Genomic DNA, 27,557 nt, shown 5'->3' with positions numbered 1-27,557 from the left:
TTTGTACTTTGTGTGTTCTGACAAGAGAACACACAAAGTGTTGCTCATCAGTACTCCAGTGCTCGTTTGGGACCAAGGGTGTAGGGTGGATTTTAAAATTGTGGGGGGGACACATGAAATAGAGGATTTAAGGTTCCTCCACTAGAAAATTCGGTCCAGGCATGATTTAAACCTATGACGCTGTGATAAGGACTGAGCTTTCATGTAATGCACTCTACCAGGTGAGCAACCATGGTGCCACGGGACTCAGTTCTTATGGTAGATTTTTATATTTTGCAAGTTCTCAAGCACTTGATAACAATTTATGGGAGTACTCAAACATGATAATTTCTTAAATGCCCATCCCTACATATGACTGCATCTATTGCTTGTGCACTGGACAGTGTGTTGAGGGGCCACAGTGTCACAGTGTCAGTATAAATAGTGAAAAATGACCAAAACCAGTTCCACAGTGACATCATCAAATGTCTTGTTTTCTTCGATCAGGATTACAAAGGATTACAAATCCTAAAAATATTCACTTTACTATAATAAGACAAAGAAAAGCTGAATTTTTACTTGAAAAGTTACTTACATTTTTTTTCATTTGATCAAGTAATTAAATAACTAACTGTTTGAGCTGTAAATACATGGCTTTCATCACAAAGAGTGCATCCACACTTGTGTCCTGATCAGTGGTGAAGTAATAGTTGATGAGGAGGGTGTACTACAAAGTAGATGGGTAAGTTACTGAGGAGGAAGTGGGTTTACTCTCCTGTATATTCCATGGCTTTCTGGCTGAGTGTGTGTGTGTTACCCTCCACTACACCACTCGTCTTAATGGTTAACCATAAAGCACAAGTGATGCAGTACAGAGGAAGTCCACAATGATGAGTCTACTGCCAACTTCATTTCATTTTTTCCTCCTCACACTCATATGCTAATTAGTAAGGACTACACCATGGTTTGTTGTTTTACATTCATTCTGTGAGACAAATGTCCACTACACTTGACAATAAAGTTGCAGTGTTTGAATTGTAATGAGGAAGAGTACCACTCAGCCTGTAAACACTGCTGTAGTTTATCTTTGGAGGAGCTTCATCGGGTTGGTTTTGATATGTAATAGCTTACAGATGACTAGTTACCCTCTTAAAAATGTAATTAGTAATGTAACTATTCTAATTACTTCATCAACGTAATGTAGCTCATTTCTTTTGCTTATTTTGTATTACTTTGGTAACAAAATGTTTACAACTTGACAATAAAGCTGAAAAATTTCCGTAAATAGGCTCCGCTAAAAGACGATGTTCCTGCACTGCAGAAAGCTGCAAAGCAACAGAATCAAAGTTGTATTCTCTACATTAACTTTTTACCGGAAATATTATATTTGGATGTTGCGGATCCCTTTGCAACCACCAACAATTTGATCAGTAACTATAACTTGATTCTAAATATTTCCTCAGTAATTGTAACTGATTACAATTACTCAATTAGTCGATGGATGGAAAATTATTCAGCAACAATTAACCCTTTGAAACCTGGCGTGACATCACTTTTCTTGTGCTGCTTTCAGACACCTTTCTCAACTGTTTAACCTTTGAACCCTGAACAGATTAGAGTCATTTCTTTCAAAATCATGGGGCAAAAAGGCAATGAGCAACTTGGTGAGAAACATTCCAAAAAATTAACAGATTTAGAAAATTATTTTAAAAAATAAATTAATAGGGAAAAAAGGCTAGGGGAACATTATATTTATAGTTATTATTATTTGAATCATATATTTAAAATTATGCTACAGAATAACTATAATTTTTCAGCAGGTCATTTGTTTGTTTGTTTTTAACTTTCTTTTTTATTTTTAACTAATTTTTCTTGTTTTTAATTTTCTCTTTTTACTAATTTCTTGCAATTTTTTGGGCTCATTTCTTCTTTCGCTGCTCCCAGACATTTTATAAAGTTTTTCAAGATTTGCTGCTTTTTGTGATTTATATAAATGCACACTGAAGATCTTCATGTTTGGGACTGTTGGTGGGACAGAACAAGCAGTTTAACAAAGTTACACTGGGTTCTGGGAAACTGTGATGAGTGGTTTCCAATATGATGTCACAAGAGTTAACTCGGCTTGAGCTGGGAAAAGATGAGCTGAATTTGAAAGACATGGATGAGGAGGGTCTAACAGAAAGATGCAATCAAGTTGCATTTTGGGAGATGTAGGCTACAGTGTTGTTGGATGATGACCTGTATAAAGTCAGGATGTCTCGGCCTCCGCTGTATCAGTTCTGACCATTTCTTTATTTAATGTAAATTCATTACGTCCAAACTGCTGGAGCACCTTTGTTGTTGTTACTATATATTGTGAGAAAGGTACATTTCTTGCATTAACTGCTAAAAAAGTCTCAAATGGCGAGCTGAAATATGGTGAGATGCACATCAGCAAACTGCTTCCTCTTATGCTATCTGCTTTCCTCACCTGTTCATACTTCTCCAGCTCTGTGTGGTAGATCTGTCTGATCTGGGTCAGCTTGGCCCTGTAGTCAGAGTGCTCTGCCGAGTTGTCCGCCCCCGCTCCTCCCGAGGCCGCCGCTGCAGCCGCCGCCGCCGCCGAGCCTCCGCCTTTCTCCGGACCGGATACGCCCTCTGCCAGCAGCATGTTGTCCAGGCGCATGAGCTGGGGATCTGGGGGCTCCTCCTCCTGGGCGCCACGGATACTCAGCACTGCAGTGACAGGAGAAGGTCAGAGGTCAGTCATAAAGGTCACACCTGCAGTGGCGTGATGCACCGTAACAAGCTGTCAGCCGGAGAGAGCCCTACTGCACGGGCTGACACCGCTGAGCTGCGCCCACACATCCACCCGCTCACTGTGAGTGATGCAGTGTGTTGTGGCAAAGAAAGACAAGCAGAGACTGTAAGTGTGAAGTGTGCAGACGATACAGGAAGTGGTGTACTGTTAAATGACAATATTCTCACAATAAAAAGGGATTAAGGGAAAAATCAGTTCCTCTAGAAATGCAACATTTTAGCAATGAATGTCAACAACAAAGCGTGTGTGTGTGTGCGTGTGTGGTGTATGATTGTATTGCTGGACTCTCCCTCTGCAGCTCTCACTGGACTGAAGAGGGAGTGGGAAGAAGTTTTCGTCTTTCAGTTTTTGCCTGACTTTGTTTTCTCTCTGGAAATATATCTTTCACACCTGGTCCACTCGTCACTCTCTTCCACCTTCCACCAAAAAACCCAATGCTCTGGCCATATTAACCAGATGTCTAATTCATTTTGAGCTGCAACAATTAATAGATTGATTATTTGATCCACAGAAAAATAATCTGCAACTATTTTGGCAATCAATTTAATTGTTTCAGGCATTTTTAAAAACAAAAACTTCCCATTTGAAGCTTACACGATGTGACGGTTTGCAGTTTTTTCTCTGCAGCCCTAAATTTAACGTTTGTTTGTGCAGGAACCTTTTTCACTAACCTCTCCTTTCTCACCGCTGCTGGAATAAATCCCATAATCCATTTTCTTTGTCTCTCCTTTTTATCTTACGTAAATCTCCTTTGTTGTCACTATTATTACTTAAATTATTACAGTTATTCAGTTTATTATCTGTTCTTCATGGAGCTCCTTTTGCTGCTGGAGTTATCATTGTTAATTTGGATGTAGTTTATGTGACTCTTGTGCATCAATATGAGACGTAGAATTAAAATCAAAGTTCTCTAAAGTGGACAGTGCACTGTATATATTAAATACACATGTAGATTTAATGGCTGGCACATGTTGGCAAGAGACAAAATTGACATCTTGTGTATAGGGCTGCACAATTAATCAAATATTAATTGTGATCAAGATTTTGTCTTCCCACAATTACATGAACATGATCAACTGCGATATTATCATTTAAAATGTCTGTTTCGCTCTTACATACTGTTTTCATTTGGTTGCATCCTGTGATGGCAGATGTATTTTTAGTTAGCCTGTATTTTGGGCAGAATTTTAGAAAGAAAGAAAACCTTATTGAAAGTCTTATTTTGATGCAAAGATTTGTTAATAAGCAGGACTATAGCACAATGTGAAAATAAAGGCAGAGATCTTGTTGTTAAAGTGCAATAAAAATATTTTGTCTCTAAAATCAATGAGTACTCATGACAAATAATCATGATTATAATTTCCAGAATCAGAATCAAACTTGTTGATCACGGAGGGGAAATTGTGAATTTTGGCCATAATTGTGCAGCCCTGCTAGTAAGCAGTGTGACTGATATAAAGTAATCTGATGAAACAAAACGTTCCTTATCCTTGCAACACAGTACAATAAATAGGAACAGGAATAGGAATCCTGATGGATTCCTCTGCCCTCCACTAGAGGTCTCCCTTGCCATTCTTAAAAAGACTCAAGTCCCACCTTCCATTTTCTGAGGTGAAAACACTCCCAGGCTCTGACTCTTCCTCCTCCATCTGAGAACCATCCATTTCAATATAAAACACCTCCTCCAGTGTGTAGCTAGGATCCAAATTGATCCCAGAGTGGACATCCAAAGTGCATCGACGGCAGCCGGCGTTACCGGGCCTCGGCCGCGGCGCCAAGACGAGCTGTGACTCTGTGACTTTACGCCCCGCGTGTGTCGATAGCCATTTAAAACGTTACCATTTGTCATTTGTCTCGTTGTCATTGAATGAGAAGGGACAGGCAGGGAGCACTTCATTAATTCAGAGACAATGGGAGTGCTTGGTGCATTAACCCCAGACTGCTGTCCGGGTTGGTAGGCCTGGGCAGGGGGTCACTGGGATGAGAATAAGGCCTGCTGTACTAGCAGAGAAAGAGGAGGGGGCTCCCTCAGTCACCCCCGAGTGGACTGGAAATGCAAATATGGCAACTGTTGGCGAGTGGGAGAGGTCAGGGGTTCAGGCCAGAGGCTCAGCGGGAGGTAGATTGAGAGTGGGAGGAGTGTTGGAGGAGGGTGGATGGTGGGTAAGGGGGGGTCTCGTGGGATGGCAGGACTGTACAAACATCCTGTCTCATTACCCAGACTCCTTCATCACTCCTGTAATGTATGGACCGGCTCGGAGGGGAAAATCTCGGATGGCTTCACACCCGTCTCACCTCCGCACCGCCACGACTGCAGCCGCATTATGACCCGATCAAACCTGCTCCATCAGAAACTCTAAACCCGCCTGTCCGCTTTAGTTAACGTACATCAGCGGAGGCCCCCGCCGCTCCCTGGCTCCTGAACACTCACCACTATGGAGAGGCAGTTTTTCTCTATAGTTACCACCTCATAAATACCAGACTGAAGTGGGTGTTAAAATGAGAGCACACCACAATATCCCATGGAGGAAAATGAGCTGCACTTTCTGGAAGTCATTTTCACTGGAAAACAACTCACAGCAGCACATAGTTAAAGAGGAAGAAAGAAAAACTGATGAAAGAGCCAAATAAGAAGCTGCATTTAGTATTACAGAGAGGATTGAAAAGGTTCACAAGATTCACAGAATGTTTGCTTTAAATTTGACTTCCAATTTGGCATACAGACCCCATCACTATGACATCGCACTAACAACAACAATCACCTCTGTGTAAACAGCTGGTCATTGATTTCAAATGCAGATTTAAGTAACATCAGCAAACAAGTTTATTTCTGTTGTCAATTTAAGCCATAATTGTAACGTTTAAAGATATACCGTAAAATGTAGATTAATAGCCCGGGCTATTATTTGCTTAAATCACTAAAATCAACAGGCCTGTATTTGAGACAGGCCTTTAATTCCTTTTACACAAAACTGTTGCTCAGCAAAGATGGGAAATATGACCACATTCAGTCATTCATTCAATCTGGCCCCAAAAGACGGCGCACCGGAGAGAAGGTGAGTTACGGCGCCAAACAAACAATACTCTCAACTTGGATTCATTTTTATAAAAAACCCTTTTGATTGTTTTGATCTGAGGACCCTTACTGACTAAAGGAGTATGAACAACTTACAGGGTAATCAAGGAATGTTCACATAATTTGAGGTAGCCAACAACCTGGTTTTACACATCCGAAGAACTTCTATAAAAAAAAAAATGAACTGCTTGGCAACCAGACCAGGCCTCTAATTGAGACAGCCGTTTATTTGTCAAAATGTGTAGCCACACCGGGCTAGCAAAAGGGACTGGGGGTTTTATTGGGACTAGACTTTTCTTTGAAGTTTTACGGTAGTTAAACACAATAATCCGACGTTTCTGCTACACTCATATTATGTACTGTGTTGCTTTGCTAGCATCTTTGATAAAAAAAAAATCTATCTCAGTTTTAGTGTACGCTACATTAAGAATATTTTCACAGCTTTACCTTACTTGTTAACCAATCATGGCAGCTGTAGACGAGCCACTCAGGTATTCTGTGAAGTAAAATTACTATTTTTGTCTATGGAGTCTGATGGCTTTGATATGACAATGTAAAGTCCTCGTAGGAATTTGCTAACAGCAAGATAGAACTACACTTAATGTAATTTTCTTTTTTTTTGTAGGTGGCTCAAAACAAACCATTGAGTCACTATTTGTTCAGCCTCGTTTCATTTTTTGCATGTGCCTAGCTGGTCCTCTACGCAGAAGTTATTCTAACTGAACATTGTGATTACATCTTTTCCTTTGGACAACTCACCTAACCCTCTAACTTGAATACATTACATGGGCAGATGAAAAAAATGCGACAAAATACAAAATAAAAGTTGGTTGTAGCCATTTCATTCTAATAAAATGACATAACGTCTAAAATGTGACTAAATGTCATGTGAATAAAAGTTTAATACATGTTCTAGTCTCAAACGTGATTTCTGCCTAAGTCATGTCAGATAGATTAACAATGACGACAAGTCCCATGATCCCACACTACTTCTTCAAAGTCTGTCGTTTGTTATTGTTTTGATTTAAAGACCAGTACCAGCAGAAATCACCCACTCTCTCCAACATCTAAATGACAGAATAGGCAGATTTCCATTGACTTCAAAAACAACTTATATGACCAGCCCCAAAATTACATATATTATCATTCAGGGTCACAGTTTTAAAAACGTCCTTAATGTCATAAAATGGTTGTAGTTTCACTCTCAAACTACTTGGTTAGGTTTAGGCAACAACACTACGTGGTTAGGTTTAGGAAAAACATCATGGTTTGGCATTAAATAAGTACTACTGTCACGGATGTAATATAAAATTTGTCACCAATGCAGCATGCTACACATACTAGCATACAAGGTTACGTTGTTATTAAAAGAAGTCAACATCGACTTCAGAACATGGACACTGGTCTCCTGGGTGAAAGTCCTAGGTTTGTTTGGCGCCAACGCTCACGCCCACCATCTAAGGGCTTCTTTGATATTTGTACAACATTACATGGATTTTGTCACTACGTCACATCATTCCTGTAATAATTACTATGGCCACTAGAGGGCAGCGCCTTACAACCAACATAAGTATGGGTCGTAATAAGCTGCTTACAGAGTCAACCTATGTGGTCATTTTTTGAGAGGGCTAGAAATTACATATTGTGCATTTAAGGAAAGCAAATAAAGTATTCACATATTAAATGTTTACAAAAAGTGAGACATCTAATCCGGAAGCATAAATGAGTTCCATCGGAGAAAGTTCTGCGGAAGGACACGCTTTGTCTACCATGATGTTTAAATGTAAATGCACAAATGCACGTTAAATCATTTATTTCTTGAGACAAACCTGTCTTTGTCAAACAAAATGATCCACATCATTACTAAGAAAACAAAGTAAAAGCACAAATCAAAGAGCACCAGCACACAAATGTAAGGGAGGAAGCTCTTGTCAGATGTTTCTACAGGAAAAAAAAAACAAAAAACCAAGGCCAGGTTTCTTCCCAAACTCATAAAACGTCTAGACTGTCAAATGAAAATGGAACACAAAAATTCCCCATGTCCAAAAAAATGTTTCGATTCACGTCTGCCAAGTTCCAACTTAACATTCATGAAGTGTTTATTTTACTTGGCTGGAAGCACCTCCAGCATCAGTCTTATAGGAGCGGCTGTTGCAGAAGAAGGTCATTTCTTAGGAGATCTCTTGGAAGGCAAAGAGAAAAAACACCAGTAGGCTGACTCCTTTTTTTTTTTTTTTTTTTAAGGAAAGATGGAGTAAGAAAGGTCGAGGAAAGCAAACACTCAACAGGGCTGGGTATCTGAAGCCGAGCATTCTGCTCAAAATAAATAGGTAAACGTGTCTTAAACTGACAATTAACACAAACTCCGACATGATCCCCAGGCCTTGCTTGTTGACACATGTATACCCTCGCTAATCAGCCGCATATCGCATCCTCTCCTCACACGACGCAGCCCAGATCCCAGCTCCATTCTTGCTGCTGATCCAGCTGTCTTGGAGAGCATCTGTCAGGAGGGACCCAGGAAGGAACAATGCATTACGCCATGTTGGCTGTGTACTGTCATCCCTCATTGACAGCACATTGTCACACTTACACAGTGTCCTCTGAGCTGGGAACAAGCTAAGTAGCTGCTGCCTATAATATCAGCTCTTCCTGCCGCCTCTTATCACACAATCTGATGGGAACCTGCTCCGAGTGGGGTTAATGTGGACTCCATGAAAAGGATGCGACGGTGTTCGTTTTTAATTTAAGCCAGTAATGAGTTTGATCCTTACAATGATGACAGGCATAATGGCAACAATCTCTTGTCTACATGGAGAAAAACCACAGACCTGCAGTGATGGAAGCAAATGATGATTTATTTATTCCACCCTGAACCTAAAGCACATAATTAAAACCATGGAGGGATTATCTCAAACAAATAAAATTAATAAAGAAAAGAAAGGGATAATGTGCTTCCATAAAATTGGCTCTGCTGTGGGTCATAATTACACGACTCAGTGAGGGCCACTTTATTGGCTAATGGCAGCCTAATTGATTCATCCTAATGTTTTTCGAGCCTTGGGTCTGCTGGGCACTCCCTGTCCAATAGTGCTGGTGAACTTACTTAGCCACCCGCAGACAAACACTGAAGGTTCTCCCAGGGATAAACAATTATCTGTGTGTATGTGAGTCTGTGTGTGATTTGGACGCCCCCCCTCCCCCTCGGTGAACACACATTTTCTGTATGTCTCTAATGGATGCCATTTCCCTCTTGGAGGCGTTTCAAAGATGGCTTGTTGTCAGACAATGCCTTATTCCTCCCTCCTGTTGTTGACAAGCAATTCTCACAAGAAGGCATGCACCAGGCTTTATTGCTTCACTTTATTCTTTGCATTAATACAAATAAAAACATCTTACATTGGCTCTGGCTGCAGAGGAATTTACTAAAAGCGGATGCAGGATGGTGTAATGCTGAAACTAGGGATGCACCTATTGTAAAAATTCTGAGCTGATACCAATGTTTAAAATAACTGTTTGGCTGATAGCGATGTTCCTGTATTGTTGTTTATTTTCTTTTTGTTGTTATTTATTCCCCCTTTTGTGCCAGGGAAACAAAGAAATCTATGCTACAGTAAAAAATAACAACCATAAATAGGGATGCAACAATTATGAAATTCTGGGCCGATACCAATGTTCAAAATAACAAATTTGGCTGTTAGCCGATACTGATGTTTTTATATGGTTGACAACGAACCTTAATCCGTGTTTAAATCAGCACGAGGAGAGCTGTTAACGTTAGCTGTCAGCTGTTAGCAGCCACTGGCTGCAACTTACAGCTCACAGAGGTTGCATAAGGTTACATTATAATGCATTCAAGTTATATTCAGTAAAAATGAGTACTGAGCAAAGGTAAATTATAACATTCTCATGATGTGTTCAATGTAATCTTGTACAGTAAAATGTAGTTTTTGGTGAGAAAAATAAATACAGCTGTTTGAAGAAAAATGTTGTTTTCGCATCATTATAAAATAGATATGAGAGAGACAATTATAACATATTGTTTTTGGTAAAAATGCTTTTGATGCAGTTATTCTTTTATTTAAAATGTTTTTCACGTGAGAGTTTGTATGATTGAATTTGTGCTCATTCAAAGGCAGCGTAATGAAGGGCTTAATTATTTTAAAACATTTCAGTTATTGTTTTATAGTAAAGATTTATTTGTTTCCCTGGCACAGCAGGGAGAACAAATAGCAACAAAAATAAAATTAACAACAACATAAAAACATTGGTAACGGCTATCGGCCAAATTTTTATTTTAACCATTGGTATTGGCCAAGAATTTCAAAATCGGTGCATCCCTAGTTTCAAAGTAATTAAGCCCTTCATTACACTACTTAAACTATTAAATAAGCATAAATTCAATCAGACAAATTTATGAAACAAACATTTAAAATAGCCTTTCAGCCTTAAAAAAAACTGCTTCAAAGGCCTTTTCACTAACAAAAATCATAATTGTCTAACATCTATTTTATATTACTGTGAAAACATAAACAAATTTCTCTTTCAAACAAAAGTATTTATTCATGTTTCTCCCCAAAAACTACATTTTACAAGATCACATTTGAACACATAATGAGAATGTTACAATTCCCTTTCGATCAATAGTCATTTTTACTGAATACAGCTTTGACGCATCACAATGTACTTCAATGCAACCTCCTAGCTGTTAGTTGTAGCTGCTGACTGCTAACAGCTAACAGCTAACAGCTAATGTTAACAAGCTCTCCTCCAGCTGATTTTAACAGATTAATTTTTCACAATGTGACATTATCAGGGAAACAACTGGGTGCGTCCTGTGATCGTACGATACTAAGTTTACTGCATCCTATTGCCTCGAAGGCGTACCAGAGAAAATTTCTGTTGCTCCCAAATGTTTGCTATCATCCCCGGGAGGAAGGGACACCGGACGCTACTAACCTCCATGTCACACAACAGTGAGATCACAGAGCCCATTTACCAAACTGTTATTGTATTCTTTTTGTACCTGCTCATGGCCATTATTCTCGAGCCCTGCTTTTAAGCCTGCGCAAAATTGATGTGACATGATCAAAAAACATCGGCCACTGTCACTGTGTTTGCCTGAAGGCCGATGAGAAGTCAACAAGGCGAACGTCCGATGTGCGGCTGATAAATCGGTGCGTCCCTAGTTGAAACTTCTACATGTGTCAGCGGTGCAAAAGCATCCCTGCAAGGATGGACTGGGTCAGGTGCACTGGTCAGTGGTTTTGCTGCTCTGTGTGTACACACAGCGAGACAAAATGTCACCGACTGAGAAGACAAGAAAAGTAAACTGGAATGGCAGAACATGACATTTATTTAAACCCCTCAAATATCTGGCCTTTTACAAATCAAATCGATATTTAATAAAAGCCCGGGGCAATTGGCTTTTGGAGAGGTGGATGTTTAACTGTCGGGTTGTTTATCTGGGAATATTTATTTCATTTCCACACTGAGGGAAAAAGCTCTTTGAGGATAAGCTCGGAATATCATGCTCTGAGATGATTTACGTCCCTATTTGGGGGAAAGCAGCTCCCCTTCTTCTCCCCCCTCACTGCTTGTTTTCAGTAGGCACATGTGTAACGTACTCTGTTCCCCATATATTAGTCATCCGAGAAGATTGGCCTCATATGAAGATGGGTGTGGGTATTAAAATATTAATTGAACTACTAGCTCCACAGATACATCATTTCAGAGCAGCTCTGAGTTTGGGGTGAGTCTTAATTGAACAAAGACGAAAGAATAAACTCTGTCTTCTCTCTGAAGGGGAATGAACTGTGGCAAAATAAAAGTGGGCTGGCAGCCTGGGGCTAGCATCATATTACTAGCCTCTTTGGAGAAATGTTATCACCGGGGAAGGACACAGGTCCGTTACAGACTGTCACATCATCTCAACATACATGACAGAAGTTCACAAATGTGAGAAATATTAAAATTGACAGCAAATACAAGCAAGATCCAGGTCTAAAAATACGCTTTTGAGTCAGTGACAATATTTGGGATGGTATCAAAAGCTTGTCAGGGGATTAAGATTTCTTCCAGGACACTGCTTGCATCTTCAAAATGATTCAGTTTTTTTCATGGCATAACAATATCAGACTCAAAGAGTTACAGCACACCATGCTCTGCAGTCCAGATATCTTATCCTATCAGATTAACGGAGGCAAATGGCAGCCTGTCAAAAACCATTACCATACGTAATCCCCTTCTAGATTTCGAAGGCATGTCGACAGGGACTGTTGGCATGGCAGCCTGTTGTGGCGATCGGGTGATTGGGGGGAAAGCCTGATGTTTAATTAATGATGTTGGGCTGTTCTGTCACAGTTAGCGAGACGGACGGTCAAACATAAAGGTCTCTGACAGAGACTGGGTGCCTCAGTTCAGACTGGCAGACACCTTTGGAGGCCCTCCGTTCTGCACCCAGACGCTGAAATGTGATCCGCAGTGTTACATCACAGGTAGCAGCACAGGGAGTGTCGGCCAAAAGTGACACACGATGCCGGTCAGGTGACAGCGTGTCCAGGCAGATCAGCAACGCCTGGCTTGACATTTCTATGAGCACTTTGAGTAGAAAGGCGAAAGGCACGAGACCTTAAAGTGACAACCTGTGATGTTTTCTTATCTGTTACTCTATTCTGTTGCTGAGCGATCAGCCAACAGTAACTCATATACAACCTATGAAAACTTTTGCTGTGTCAGGATGGTCTTTCCTAAGAATAACGGCAAACAGGAAGTGATGTTTCCCGAGTTTGTAGCAGCAGCAAAAGCAGTTTGATTAAGAGGAAAAGGAGATGAAGTAAGTTGTTAGCATTAGCAGCAGCAGCCACCGTGGCTAAAAATAAAAAAATCACTCGTACACAACAGGGCTGTCACTGTTTATTTGAAATCCAAACTAGTGTTCAAACATGGAGAAAAATGCAATATTCAATCTTGAATGCTTTGTTTGACTTCAAACTTCACAGTAAACATGTGAAGCTATTTCTGATTTTGCTAACGTACAATTAGGGTTGGGTATCCTTTAAGCTAATTCAGGTTCTACTGATTGATTTTGGTTCTCATTGACTCCCTGTTTTAGGTCAAATGTTTGGATCACAAAAATATCTTCACTGTTTTAAGCGTTAACTGAATATTCACAAAGTTTGTTGTATTATCATTGTATCACATGAGCAGACCTACATAAAAATAAAGATAAAACAAGTTACAAGCATACAGATATAGAGGTATATTCAGTCAGGAGATTCGGGGAACAGAATTTTATGTTTTCCATAATACATGGATATATTGATATCGGTATACTGGCAAAATGAGTCGTTATATGTCAGCATATCGGATATCAGCAAAGAAATTCGATATCGTTCATCCCTAATTTAAAAAGTCGAAAAGAGACGCATAATTTTATCGCTATTCAAGTTAGCAGAGTGCTAAACTAAAGGTTAGTCGGTGGTTATTAGCCTCTCTGCCGCTGTTAAGCTTTTCTGGCTTTATGTACCACAGAGCAACTTTCATAAGAACGAACAGGGTCCTGCCTCTAACACTGTATCCAATTCTCTTTATACATCCATGGATATAGTCATGTAGATCCTGGAAGACAGCTACGAACGTTGTTGCAGATACGTAGCCTTTGTTTGCAAGAACAAAGTGTTATCACATCTTAAAGGAACCCATAAGTAGAACTGAAATTCGAATCATCTTGTAGCTAGCTGCTACATGGTTGGCATTTGGAAACCAAGTTTTGGTTGTCAAACCTACGTACAAACACCAATGAGCTACGTACAAACACCAATGAGCTATTGTGTACGGATAATCACAACCCCACAAAATCTGAGAAGTAATGTGAGGAACAACAGGTGCAACTGCTAACAGTAACGTTAGCTTGTCACTGAGTGAGGCAAATGAATGGAACCATGCAAATGCTACAGGACTGTTGAGGATGTGGGTTCATTACGCGTTAGTTGGAATTTGTTCCAACTTAATTTCTTTTTAAATTAAATGCCCTTTTACCCAAAAGACTAAAAAATAAAAAATAAAAGGTTGTCACATAAATAAACCTGGAAAGCGCAGTGCTAAAAGACATAAGAATTAATGGGGCAGCAGCCATGTTCCCTAATAATACTTTATATTCATCATATCAAAGATATTTAAATTAGATTGAAAAAAGTATCTGACATATGATCATCTTTAAATTGTTATGAAATATCTCATCATTATTGAAGCCATCCTGTAGTCAACTTTTTTAACCCTTTATATGAGACTCATAGTTTCATCCTGTCATTGTAATTTCACTGTCACCATCAGCTGTGATCGATCTTGAGTGAAACTGCCTTTATTTTTGTTAACTGTGCAGGTAATTTTTGGGACATGAAAAATAAAATGGTAAAATATTCAGTGTTAACACTTAAAATTCAAGCGCATATAATTGTGAAAAATCTGATATCACTGACTCTGAATAGTTATTGCTTTTATGGCTTCCTGTATATTTTTAAAAAAGGAATAAAATATTTCATTTTAAATAATAAAATAAAAGTGTCTAATCTCTAATGTTTACATTGATATTTAGTGTGTAGTCACACCTTTCACCAAACAGAATGATGATGTAACCATGTCTTGAATAATCAGTCCATCTCTAAAAACAGTCCAGTGTGTCTGATGAAAGCCAAATGCTTTTGCATAATTAACCCTTTCTGGTCAGGCTGCGGTCGCCCTGTCTGCTTGAATTTACAGTGACAGCCCTGGCCCTATTTGTTTGCATTGGTGCTTCAGTGGGCACACTTCATTGTGGCTTCAGCAGTTAATAAATCACAGTAGAAGCCCCCTCTCCCGACGCCAGCCTGTGCTACGGTGGTCCTGTCACAAGGCAGGCACCAGCACCGAAGCGACAGCTACATGCTAATTCAACATCGGCATAATTCATTATACAGTCGCAAGTGTACTGGAATGGAAAGAGAACCAACATACACCAGGAGGAAGACGACAGGCATCAAACTGTTAAATCCTGCTCCCCTTAAGTCCCCTCTGTTTGCCTTTGTAAAGACTCAAGTCTTTAAACTCCTGCCAGCATTATAAAATTATACATTACTTATTAGATATGCACAAAAATGGCTTTGGGATGTGTAAAGAATACAATTATTTTACTGCATTTCCTTTCTAAGACACAAAGTCATGTAATTCATTTTAAGGGAAAAAGGTTAACAGACAATATCAAAGAGGTTAATGGACAATGAAGACAATTAAGAAGCAACGGAGCTCCTTAAAACTAAAAAAAAAAAAAAATCTGCTTTTTTTTTATGAAATATGGTAATCTATACAGCCACTTCCTGTAAGTCATGCAAACACCAATGTAAAATGACATATCAAAAGGTAGAACGGGAGCTACTGCACTAAAGGGGAAATTAACAAAAAGATAAAGAGTCAATTAAAGCGATAAGGCCTTGTGCTCTTCAGAGGGTGGAAACCAAGGGGAGTGGAGCTGACAGCCTTCACATTAAAGCGCTGTGCTGCCTTCTCATCCTCTATGTGGCCCCTCCGCTTTGTAACCAGCAGTTCAGAGGAGAAAGAAGCAGCAAGAGTCTTTGTTAAGAAATACTAATCACACACACTCACTGTCATCAGAAGATACCACTAATGAAGGTAATTAGAATTAGGTCCACCAAAGCCTCAGGGCCACGAGTAACGACATCGTCACTGGCACAGTGGACAATGTTTTTTCATTCATTATCATTCATTTCTGTCTGACACACCCTGAAACTTTTTCTATAAAGCAGTTCAGTTCGGGACAGTTCAGTTCAGTTCGGTACGCTTTTTTTCCGTTTCCACTGTGAAAAGTTGTGGATGGTATCAATGGAACTGTTGTGCACCGTCCCCATTTTTGGTCCCCCCTCTGTTGGGGTACCTAGCACACAGATCTGGTACTAAAAGGTGGAGCTGTGAACACTGCAGTCTGATTGGTCAGTAGAGGACGGTCACTCTGCTCAGGGCTGAGTTGTGGCTGGTTTTGAGGCTCATGTGACCTCTGTTCATACTGTGGAGAGTTTTATTAGTAAACTGTAACTATAAAATTAAAGGATGTTTAATAACTTGATTCACTGGGCCGACTGCCAAGGACTTTTAAGGTGGAACGTTTACCTGTAATGTTACTCAATGCATGAGTTGATGACGTGAATCAATCAACACACCTTAAATTTCACTGTGACAACTTTGACCATTAATTTAGATTTTATATGACATACATTTTTAGTAATGAGTGGGTCTTTAAGTGTTTATATATATTAATATTAATAACTTTTCTAAATTTTTTCTACTGTTAAAAGTGTCGTGGAGCATTGTTCCTGTGGGCTCTGGCAATACTAAACCCCTGAGCTTGCCTTAGAAGGACTAAATACACAAACCCGCTATTTTTAAATATCCCAAAGGTACCATACCGAAAGTGTTTGGTGGAAACTGGCCTTAAGCTATGGTGGATGGTCCTCGATATGAATTAATACACAATCAGCCTGAGGATTTAATTTGTGCCTTGTTCTATTAATACAAAGCCATAAAGAGTGCAAAACCAATGTTTCAATACCTTTGACTGCATCAGACTTTAAGGTCCAGTGTGTAGGATTTAGGGGAATATACTAGCAGAAATAGAATATACTACAATATATTTTCTTTAGTTTATAATTACCTAAAATTAAGAATCGTTGTGTTTTTGCAACCTTAGAACAAGCTCTTTATGTCTACATATGGCACTTCCTCTTCCATGGAGTCCACCATATTGTTTCTACAGTCGCCCAGAATGGACGAACCAAACTCTGGCTCTAGATATGGCCATTAACATTTTTGGTTCGGCCACCGTAGTTCTTCTACACTCTTGACACATGGAAGAAGTTTCAGTTGGCTGCAATCTGCAAACTCACCACTAGATACCACTGAAACCTACACCTTTAACCAAGCGTTTTGGCAAGATAGCCTTTAAAATCAATATGTTCTCTTGTGAAACCTCACCAAACCTCAGTTTATTATTACTCAGTATCTCATATGAAAATAAACAAAAAAAGTTTTTTGAGCATGAATGTTCATACTTGATCTTAGTAACAGTACTTTGATAAACTAATCTTAAACTAGCTTTTACTAAAGCTTTCACCTACATCTCTGGGTCTTCCCCAGATTCCATTCACGATAGAAGAAGGAAAGATGTGGGAAAATCTATTGTGTTAATCATCTTTTTACCCCTTAGATTTATTCTGGGGGTCTTGAAGTTGGGAATAGAGGTGCAACACTTAATCTGTTAGCAGTCAAGTATTAAATTAACCACCACCTATTTTGACAAATGGTTAAATGGTAAATGACTCGCAGTCATATATCAGTTTTCTAGTCTTCTGACCACTCAAAGCACTTCTACACTACGAGTCACATTCTCCCATTCACACACATTCATACACTGGTGGTTGAGGGTGCCATACAAGGCGCAACCTGCTACTTGGCTGACTATTCACATGCACTCATACACCGATGGCACAGTTTGGGGTTTAGTCTCTTGCCCAAGGATATTTCCAAATGCAGACTGGAGGAGTCATGGATCAAACCACTGATCTTCCAATTAGTGGACGACCCACTTTACTTCTAGTGATTGGGTTTTCAAATTTTTCTAAGGAAAGAAAATCAAATTCCTCTGATATCAGCTTCTTAAATGTTAATACAGTCTGGTTTCTTTACCCCTCTGTGACAGTAAACTGATTATCTTTGGGTTGTGGACAGAACAAGACGTCATCTTGGACTTTGGAAAACACTGATCAACATTTTTTGCCGTTTTCTGACATTTTATAAATCATTTAACAAATCAATTAATCAAGAAAATAACTGACAGAACCACCATCAACAACATGAAAGAAGCAGTGCCCCCTCCAAGCTGATTAAGGATATAAACAGTGTAACCCTTATAAAAATAAAAATTGAATAAATGTCATGCAGTGAGACGAAGATTTGGAAAACAGCTAAATTATGGATGAATCTGCCATGTTGTGGACACGTCTCTTCCTGGACCAAGTGGCATCTGTCAATGTCAAATTGTCTTTCCGAATTTATTGGCTATCATGATGTGATGCAATACCAGCAGCAAAAGTTTGACTGGTCTTCACTTTTTTATTTATTTATTTTTTTCTTCTGGTACACTGCTCTGCTATGTGACAGGCCCTCTATGGACAAGACTTACAACTGGAATACACAAGGAGTAGGTCTGTTGTTTTCTGCATAGTGTCCAGTTGTTGCCCTATACAATCTACCAGGAATATCTCACAAGTATATTATAGTGTACCGCCAGGGGTTACGGGAAAGCTCTTCAACACAACCAACCCTCTATTCATGAATCGTAAAGAATTTGCTGCAGTTTTTTTCCATTTAAGGCGGAAATTGGCTCTCCTTTGCTTTCTGATTGTCTTTTTGAAACATTCAATTACCTATGGACAGTCCACACTCTTTAACCCCTTTGTCACTGGACAAAAAGCAACCAACACCCGCTAACATCTGACTTTTGTATTCAATGGAAAAAAATTATAATCAGCATTCACTCCCCGGACAAGTGACTCCGCAGTAGTTGTGGGTATTTATTGGATCTAGCTCCAAACGGCTTCTATTGGCAGTGATGGAAATACAACACCTGTGTGGACACACTAATTTTAGCCCCTTTGCTGATGCGATGCAATGATGGGCTGCTGCAAAATACCGTCTAAATCCCTCCAAGCAGCACTTGAATGTCGTTCAAAATTTAGCCAGCACCAAGTTTTAAAGAGAGACTTATTAGGTACGAGATATAACAAAGAAATAACCACTGCTTTCTACCATTTACTAACCTGTTTTCTGGCCTGTCCCTGACATTGAACCAGAAAAAATACCCAACATCACAGAAAAATATACTCATGTACTGCACAGCTGTGTACATGGGTCTGGTCTACTGGCAATGGAAAAGGCCTCTATCACCGTGTAAAAAACCCACATACATGCGCTAATTTTGGTGGAAAAAGGATATCTGATTCTGAATTCATGCACACAATGTTGTCACTTTGTAGGTGTTTTGACCAAATTTGCAATTTCGACAATACCCAATATCAAAACTCAAACTCTATTCTAAATCAGGTGGGATACTTGCATTATTCAGCATGTGATAAAATGCAGCATAATGAAGTAAAACCAGCTCATCTCTCAGAGTTGGGTTCATTCCACTGTGCAACTTCCCAGCCCACATAAAGGATGGGTAGCAGTTAAAGAGCATCCAGACAAGTGTCCTGTGTGTCCCACACGAGATAGCAAGCGTCCAGCAGCATGCACCAGACTGGGGCCATCCATGGCCTCGGGCACTGTGTTGACTGGGCCTGCCATGTCATTAACAGTCGCCTTGATCTGCTCTACCTTATTAAAGCCATTCCTTCAGGAGAGCAGACGAGCATGTCACAGTGTGAAACCAGGCCAAGGAGGGAAGGTGACCACACTGCCACCCTCAGCGTGCAGGGGGGCAGAGGTGGGGGGATACGAGCACAGTGCAGCGGCTTTGTTGTCAGCCTCATCCTGGACCCCCTGATGTCCCTGTGATTCCCTTGTCAGTCTGTGTTAATGGAACTCACAGTGGTTATGCTCCTTCACATTCTTATCTCCTGTAGCAGGACAGTCGCACAGCCCAGCAGTGCCTGTTTAGCCTTGGCTGACCAGGAGACAACCGCTGTGTTGAATATTGACAATGTCTCTCCTGTCACCAAGAAATATGCTCAGTATAACTTCTATTTAGGAACGCTGAAACTCAACCAATCTGCACATCCCCTCAGTGCAAACCGGCCTTTTACTATTTGACCAGTATTAACTGATGCAGAGAATCATTAGAGGTTAACTTCATTTGACTGGTGTGCTCATGAGTAAAAAAGCCACAGCATAAACCCGAAGAAACACCCGATTGGGAAGCCCGGCGGCTTCCAGCTCTGTCCCATTCCATCTATCTGACTACACACACTTGTGTGGCATTTTTCACCGAGCACAGCTCTCCTACTGCCAACCAGTTTATGTAAAAGTGATTAACAGTAATTAATCCTTAATCACCATGATTAGCCAAGTCGCAGTAAATTAAGCCACATCTGGAGCAGCTGAGGGCTCGAGAGTGGCAGCAGGCATGCTGAGTGTGAACGCCGCTGTTGACTGAGGTCTACCTGAAACATCTGAAGGCAAACAGCACAAGGCTTGTCTCCACTGCTTTGTTTGGACGCTGTGCTGTAAAGTGGCGAGTAAATTCAGACAGTCTGAAGAGCAGAAACCCTTTTATGGTTGTTTAACAAATGTCCGAAAACAGAAAATAACATTCAGTCATCCTAAGTGTTTGTGCAGTTGTTCTTGACGATTATTTGTGCAAGTACTCGTACTGTGCAAAGTTAAGCTGTGCAATTAGACCTGCAGGCCAACACAAAGCAACAAACACGACTCTCAACACAATGATGTAACAACTGAAGAAGAAAGACCCGTGCTTGATTTTCTAGGCTGATAGTGATGTTTGAAAGTTTGAAAAATGTGATTATATGTTAATTTTTTTCCTTACATTGACACAAAAAAACATTTTTAACAAGAATCCTACAACATATGTCCTGGGTAAGGTTAGCGATACACTGGTTTCAATGTATACCGTGATATAAAAGTTGACAGTTATCATACCGGTTGTGTCTAAGTACAGCAGGTTTCACAACAGGTTGGCAGAGGCTAGAAATAGGCATCATGGCAGGGTGTACAATTTCTCCGTTAGCATTTACTATGGCAATGGAAGTAATCATCAGGGCTTCTAAGTGGGTGGTAGGTGGGGAGAGATGGCAGAATGGGTTGCATCTTCCACCAGTTAGGGCTTACATGGATGACATGACACTGGTGACCACAACAATGCCATGTACAAAGAGGCTACTAGAGAAGGTAAATAAGAACCTCAAGTGGGCCAGCATGAAAATCAAGCCTAGTAAATCTAGAAGCATCTCGATATGTAGAGGGAAATTAAGTGATAGGAAGTTTGTCATAGATGACGAGGACATCCCAACAATTAGGGAAAAGTCAGTAAAGAGCTTAGGTAGGTTGTACAATGTAGAGTTGAATGATAAGGAACAGGTGGTGAAATTTAGAAAAGATGTGGCTGAAGGATTGGATAGAATAGATAAATCAGAACTTCCAGGAAAGTTGAAGTTGTGGTGTTTGCAATTTGGGCTATATCCTAGGTTAATATGGCCACTGTCAATTTATGAAATTCCAATAACTGTTGTGGAGAGAATTGAAAGGTTGGTTAGCTCCTACATTAGGAAGTGGTTGGGCGCCCTAGATGCCTAAATAGTGTTGCATTGTATGGAAAAGGGATACTTCAGCTGCCAGTAACTAGTTTAACAGAGGAATTTAAATGTACCAAGGTCAGGACAGAGCTCTTGTTAGCTGGGAGTAAGGATGTGGTAGTTAGGAGTGTGGTTCCAAATCCAACCAAGGGGAGGAAGTGGAACCCAAGATCGGCAGTTCAGGAGGCAGAGGCAGCTCTTAGACATGCAGAGATTGTAGGTAATGTTCAGTTTGGCCGGGGAGGCCTGGGGCTCAGGTAAACCGGTATGGAATACAGCAGGCCTCAAAGATAAAAGAAAGCTGGTTGTAGAACAGATACGCAGACAGGAAGAGATAGTAAGGGGTGCAAAGGTAGTGGCCCAGGCTAAACAGGGACAGTGGTTGAATTGGGAAAGTGTAGAGAAGAGGAAGCTTAGTTGGAGGGACCTGTGGAGTATGGAGGAGAATCGATTAGATTCCTGATAGGGGCTACATACGATGTCTTACCAACCCCAGAACCTAAAACTGTGGGTAAATGAGGACCCGTCATGCCCATTGTGTTCACGCATCGCAACTTTAAAGCATATTTTGTCAGGTTGCAAAGTTAGCTTGTCACAAGGCCGATATACATGGCGACATAATCAGGTGTTGAAATGTTTAGCTGCAGGCATTGAAGGGAAACGAAGACAGGTGAATTCAGAAGGTGTTAAGGATAGGAGTTTAGTAATTCAGTTTGTCCGTGAGGGAGAGAAATACAGAAGGGATAAGTTAGTGAGGAGGCAAAGGTGTGGCCGCCTAGAAGGTGCTTGTGATTGGGAAATGCAAGTAGATTTAGGGGGAAAGCTTGTTGTTCCTCAGGAAATAGTCTGTACCAGGCAGAGGCCTGACTTAGTGTTGTGGTCAGTGAGTCAACAGATAGTTTATTTCATCGAGCTGACAGTTCCTTGGGAAGACTCAGTGGAAGAAGCATATGAAAGAAAAAAGCTTAGATATGCAGACTTAGGAGCAGAAGCTGAGCAGCGAGGATGGAAGACTAGGATTTGTCCAGTGGAAGTGGGGTGTAGGGATTCATAGCAAGATCAACTGTCTCACTCCTGGGAACTCGGAGTGGGGACAGAGTTTGAGGAAGACAGTGAGGGAAATGTCAGATGAAGCAATTAAATGCAGCCAGTTTATCTATTACAGAAGAAATAATGTCAGCTGGGGCCAGCAGGGGAACTACTAAGCAGGGCACATAACTCCTTGAGATCAGGTGGAGAGATCCACTTCCTGTCAGGAGAAATCCAGGAAGAGGAAGTATTTAAGTGTGGAGTGGCCTATTGGAATCCATTTTGTTTGAGGCCATGCGGCAAGGTGAGTGTGCTTGCTGATCCTGTAAGTCCAGTTAGCTCCTTTAACTTTAGCTTATATTGTAGTTATGCTATGTAGTGTGTGAAATAGAGTATGGTGAATGTGACAGGAAAGCTAGTATCAGCATTGCTTCTGCCTGAGCTCGCATGTATGGAGCCTGGGTTTGGTTGAAGATGGCAGTGCTGTTTGGGCTGAGAAAGCCATGTGTATGTAAGGAGGAAATCCAGGAAGAGGAAGGTTATTTAAGTGTGGGAGTGGCCTATCTGAATCCATTTTGTTTGAGACCATGCTGCAAAGTGAGTGTGTTTGCTGATCCTGTGAGTTCATTTATCTCCTTTAACTTTAGCTTACATTGTAGTTATGCTATGTAGCGTGTGAAATAGAGTATGGTGAATGTGCTAGTAAAGGTAGTATCAGCATTGCTTCTGCCTGGAGCTCGCATAAACGGAGCCTGGGTTTGGTTGAAGGTGGCAGTGCTGTTCTGTTTGGGCTGAGATCACTGTCTAGCCTCCTGGAGGTGTCATTGTTGTGAGGGCTCGTCTTGGGAGGTAGACTGTACAGCCTAACCCGGCGGGGGAGTGTGATAGCCTAACAAGGCTTCCCTCCCTGGGTCTACCTCCTCTGTGGTAATATAGGTAAGGTCAAGGAGGTGGTTCGGTTAGTGTGGGGAGCAGTGAGACCTGGCATTAGGGGAGTGTCTCTGGGACGCCAGAGATCACTGTCTAGCCTCCTGGAGGTGTCGTGGGACCAACTAGACGAAACACCGGTGAAAGGAGGTTCCCACCCGATGACCCCAAAGACATGTTAGTTATCACTGCTCATTGGTCTGTATAGTTAAGCCTTGCCATAATAGTTTGTCGTAGGGCTTAGGAGGTTATTCACTGAGTGCTGATCCATTTTTATTTATTTATTTATTTACTTATTTATTTATTTATTTTTTTTAGAGCACAAACTTCTTGTGTTTATTTGAATTCAGAACTAGCCCAGCTAGTGACTGCTGTGAACAGGGCAGCTGACAACAAGGGAAAGACCATGTGACCGCTTGGAAAGACAGCTGACAGGAGGGAAAAGACCCCAATGGTGCTGGCATGGGTTAGCAACCCATGGTAGCAGTGGTGAGGCCTAGCAGCCTTACTACAACCAAAAATTAGCTACAGCCAACTTAGGAGCTGGGTTGGAAAATGACTCACAGGTGGATTACACGGTAACAGACATTGGAACGGACACGATTATGCATTGGATCTGTGACTCAGTGAAGGATAGGGGCACGGACCTATCCACCAGTGCTAGAATTAGCAGCAGTCAGGGCAAGGTGAGCGATCTGTAGAGGATAAAAGTAGCACAGTTGAGAACAAGATGCTTCAGGTTTGTCCTTGCGGCTGGCAGAAAGTAACATCAGTGAGAGGCCTCAGAACTCATCAGGAAAGAAGAAGTGTGTGGCAAAGAAAGGGCAGAGTAGCCGCATTGATCAGTACTTCCTAAGAAGTCAGTCGAGTCGGATGAAGTCCAGCGGCAGGTAGAAAACCACAGTTCGCAGGATATCAGTAACGCTGCCACTGAGGAGGAGGGGGTAGTAAGAGAAGATGCAGGTGACACTGAGGCCAGTATGCTAGCCAGAGAGAGAACCATGGAGCAAAAGGTTAGAGTTAGATGGCCTAGAGCAAATGACAGTAAAGAATGGGAGATAGTTAATAGAGATTTGTCAGTAATCTTGAGTAGGCTTAGAGGAAATGCAATGGAAAGGTTAGAAAAGATGGGAGATATAATGTATTCATATGGTGTAGAGAGGTTTGGGGTGCATGAGAGAAAGAGGAGTGAGAGGGTACAGTCAGGTAAGTCTAGGCGGCAGAGAGAAATAGAGAAGTTAGTCAAGGAAAGGAGACAGTTAAGAAAGCAGAGGAAAAAGGCTACAGAAGAAGAAAGGGCGGGCATTAAGGTGGTGCAAGAGGAGGTGAGAAGCAGGCTAGCAGTTCTTAGAAGGGCAGAGCATCTCAGGAAAAAGAGGAGGAAGAAGGAAGATGCTAGGACAGGTTTTTTCAGGACCCTTTAAGTTTGTTAAAGGATTGTTCAGCCAGGAAAAGGGAGGGCAGCTTAAAGCAGAAAGGCTAGAGGTTGAAGAATATTTGAGAAACACATATTCAGATTTGGAGAAGAATAGGATAGTAGGTTTCCCACCTGATATCCCTCCATTAGGAGGGATAGAGCATGAGATGGATGTCAGGCCACCTAGGTGGAAGGAAGTTCAGGAGGTGGTCAGGCGTGCAAAGGCTTCTTCGGCCCCAGGGCCTAATGGAGTCCCCTACCGGGTTTATAAAAGTGCGCCTGATACCCTTAAATTTTTGTGGAAACAGCTAAGAATAGTTTGGGAAAAACAAATTATACCAAGAGCATGGCGTAGGGCAGGGGTGTCCTCATTCCTAAGGAGAAGGAGTCTGTGGACCTTAGCCAGTTCCGGATGATTTCTCTTGAATGTGGAGGAAGATTTTCTTTAGTGTAGTAGCGCAGAGACTAGCTAGTTACTTAGAAAGGAATAGCTTAATAGATACCATGGTGCAGAAGGCAGGAATACCAGGTTTTTCAGGGTGTTTAGAGCATACTAGCATGATCTGGCACCAGATTCAGGCAGCGAAGATTAACAAAAGGGACCTACACGTAGTATTTTTAGATCTTGCAAATGCATTTGGTTCAGTTCCGCACAGCCTCATTTGGAGTGCGTTTGACTACTTCAGAGTGCCACAGGTAGTTGTTAACTTAGTGAAAGCATACTTTCAGGATATTAGGTTGTGTCTAAGTACAGCAGGTTTCACAACAGGTTGGCAGAGGCTAGAAATAGGCATCATGGCAGGGTGTACAATTTCTCCGTTAGCATTTACTATGGCAATGGAAGTAATCATCAGGGCTTCTAAGTGGGTGGTAGGTGGGGAGAGATGGCAGAATGGGTTGCATCTTCCACCAGTTAGGGCTTACATGGATGACATGACACTGGTGACCACAACAATGCCATGTACAAAGAGGCTACTAGAGAAGGTAAATAAGAACCTCAAGTGGGCCAGCATGAAAATCAAGCCTAGTAAATCTAGAAGCATCTCGATATGTAGAGGGAAATTAAGTGATAGGAAGTTTGTCATAGATGACGAGGACATCCCAACAATTAGGGAAAGTCAGTAAAGAGCTTAGGTAGGTTGTACAATGTAGAGTTGAATGATAAGGAACAGGTGGTGAAATTTAGAAAAGATGTGGCTGAAGGATTGGATAGAATAGATAAATCAGAACTTCCAGGAAAGTTGAAGTTGTGGTGTTTGCAATTTGGGCTATATCCTAGGTTAATATGGCCACTGTCAATTTATGAAATTCCAATAACTGTTGTGGAGAGAATTGAAAGGTTGGTTAGCTCCTACATTAGGAAGTGGTTGGGCGCTCCTAGATGCCTAAATAGTGTTGCATTGTATGGAAAAGGGATACTTCAGCTGCCAGTAACTAGTTTAACAGAGGAATTTAAATGTACCAAGGTCAGGACAGAGCTCTTGTTAGCTGGGAGTAAGGATGTGGTAGTTAGGAGTGTGGTTCCAAATCCAACCAAGGGGAGGAAGTGGAACCCAAGATCGGCAGTTCAGGAGGCAGAGGCAGCTCTTAGACATGCAGAGATTGTAGGTAATGTTCAGTTTGGCCGGGGAGGCCTGGGGCTTGGCTCAGGTAAACCGGTATGGAATACAGCAGGCCTCAAAGATAAAAGAAAGCTGGTTGTAGAACAGATACGCAGACAGGAAGAGATAGTAAGGGGTGCAAAGGTAGTGGCCCAGGCTAAACAGGGACAGTGGTTGAATTGGGAAAGTGTAGAGAAGAGGAAGCTTAGTTGGAGGGACCTGTGGAGTATGGAGGAGAATCGTATTAGATTCCTGATAGGGGCTACATACGATGTCTTACCAACCCCCCAGAACCTAAAACTGTGGGTAAATGAGGACCCGTCATGCCCATTGTGTTCACGCATCGCAACTTTAAAGCATATTTTGTCAGGTTGCAAAGTTAGCTTGTCACAAGGCCGATATACATGGCGACATAATCAGGTGTTGAAATGTTTAGCTGCAGGCATTGAAGGGAAACGAAGACAGGTGAATTCAGAAGGTGTTAAGGATAGGAGTTTAGTAATTCAGTTTGTCCGTGAGGGAGAGAAATACAGAAGGGATAAGTTAGTGAGGAGGCAAAGGTGTGGCCGCCTAGAAGGTGCTTGTGATTGGGAAATGCAAGTAGATTTAGGGGGAAAGCTTGTTGTTCCTCAGGAAATAGTCTGTACCAGGCAGAGGCCTGACTTAGTGTTGTGGTCAGTGAGTCAACAGATAGTTTATTTCATCGAGCTGACAGTTCCTTGGGAAGACTCAGTGGAAGAAGCATATGAAAGAAAAAAGCTTAGATATGCAGACTTAGGAGCAGAAGCTGAGCAGCGAGGATGGAAGACTAGGATTTGTCCAGTGGAAGTGGGGTGTAGGGGATTCATAGCAAGATCAACTGTCTCACTCCTGGGGGAACTCGGAGTGCAGGGACAGAGTTTGAGGAAGACAGTGAGGGAAATGTCAGATGAAGCAATTAAATGCAGCCAGTTTATCTATTACAGAAGAAATAATGTCAGCTGGGGGCCAGCAGGGGGAACTACTAAGCAGGGCACATAACTCCTTGAGATCAGGTGGAGAGATCCACTTCCTGTCAGGAGAAATCCAGGAAGAGGAAGTATTTAAGTGTGGGAGTGGCCTATTGGAATCCATTTTGTTTGAGGCCATGCGGCAAGGTGAGTGTGCTTGCTGATCCTGTAAGTCCAGTTAGCTCCTTTAACTTTAGCTTATATTGTAGTTATGCTATGTAGTGTGAAATAGAGTATGGTGAATGTGACAGGAAAGCTAGTATCAGCATTGCTTCTGCCTGGAGCTCGCATGTATGGAGCCTGGGTTTGGTTGAAGATGGCAGTGCTGTTTGGGCTGAGAAAGCCATGTGTATGTAAGGAGGAAATCCAGGAAGAGGAAGGTT

At 41.3% G+C, this 27,557-nt stretch overlaps 1 protein-coding gene across 2 annotated transcripts in view; it reads right to left on the bottom strand.

The window, feature by feature from the left end:
- Positions 1-27,557, bottom strand: part of LOC125895551 (pre-B-cell leukemia transcription factor 1-like) — a 99,672-nt gene that overhangs the window by 27,169 nt on the left and 44,946 nt on the right. For both annotated transcript variants that reach the window (XM_049587480.1, XM_049587481.1), the window contains exon 3: positions 2,450-2,694. In XM_049587480.1, coding sequence (XP_049443437.1) covers positions 2,450-2,694 — 245 coding nt within the window. The remainder of the gene's footprint in view (positions 1-2,449; positions 2,695-27,557) is intronic.

The sequence above is a fragment of the Epinephelus fuscoguttatus genome, linkage group LG10, assembly GCF_011397635.1.
Source record: "Epinephelus fuscoguttatus linkage group LG10, E.fuscoguttatus.final_Chr_v1".
NCBI lineage: Eukaryota > Metazoa > Chordata > Actinopteri > Perciformes > Serranidae > Epinephelus > Epinephelus fuscoguttatus.
The sequence above is the reverse complement of the archived record's forward strand: the minus strand, read 5'-3'. Positions and strand labels throughout refer to the sequence as shown.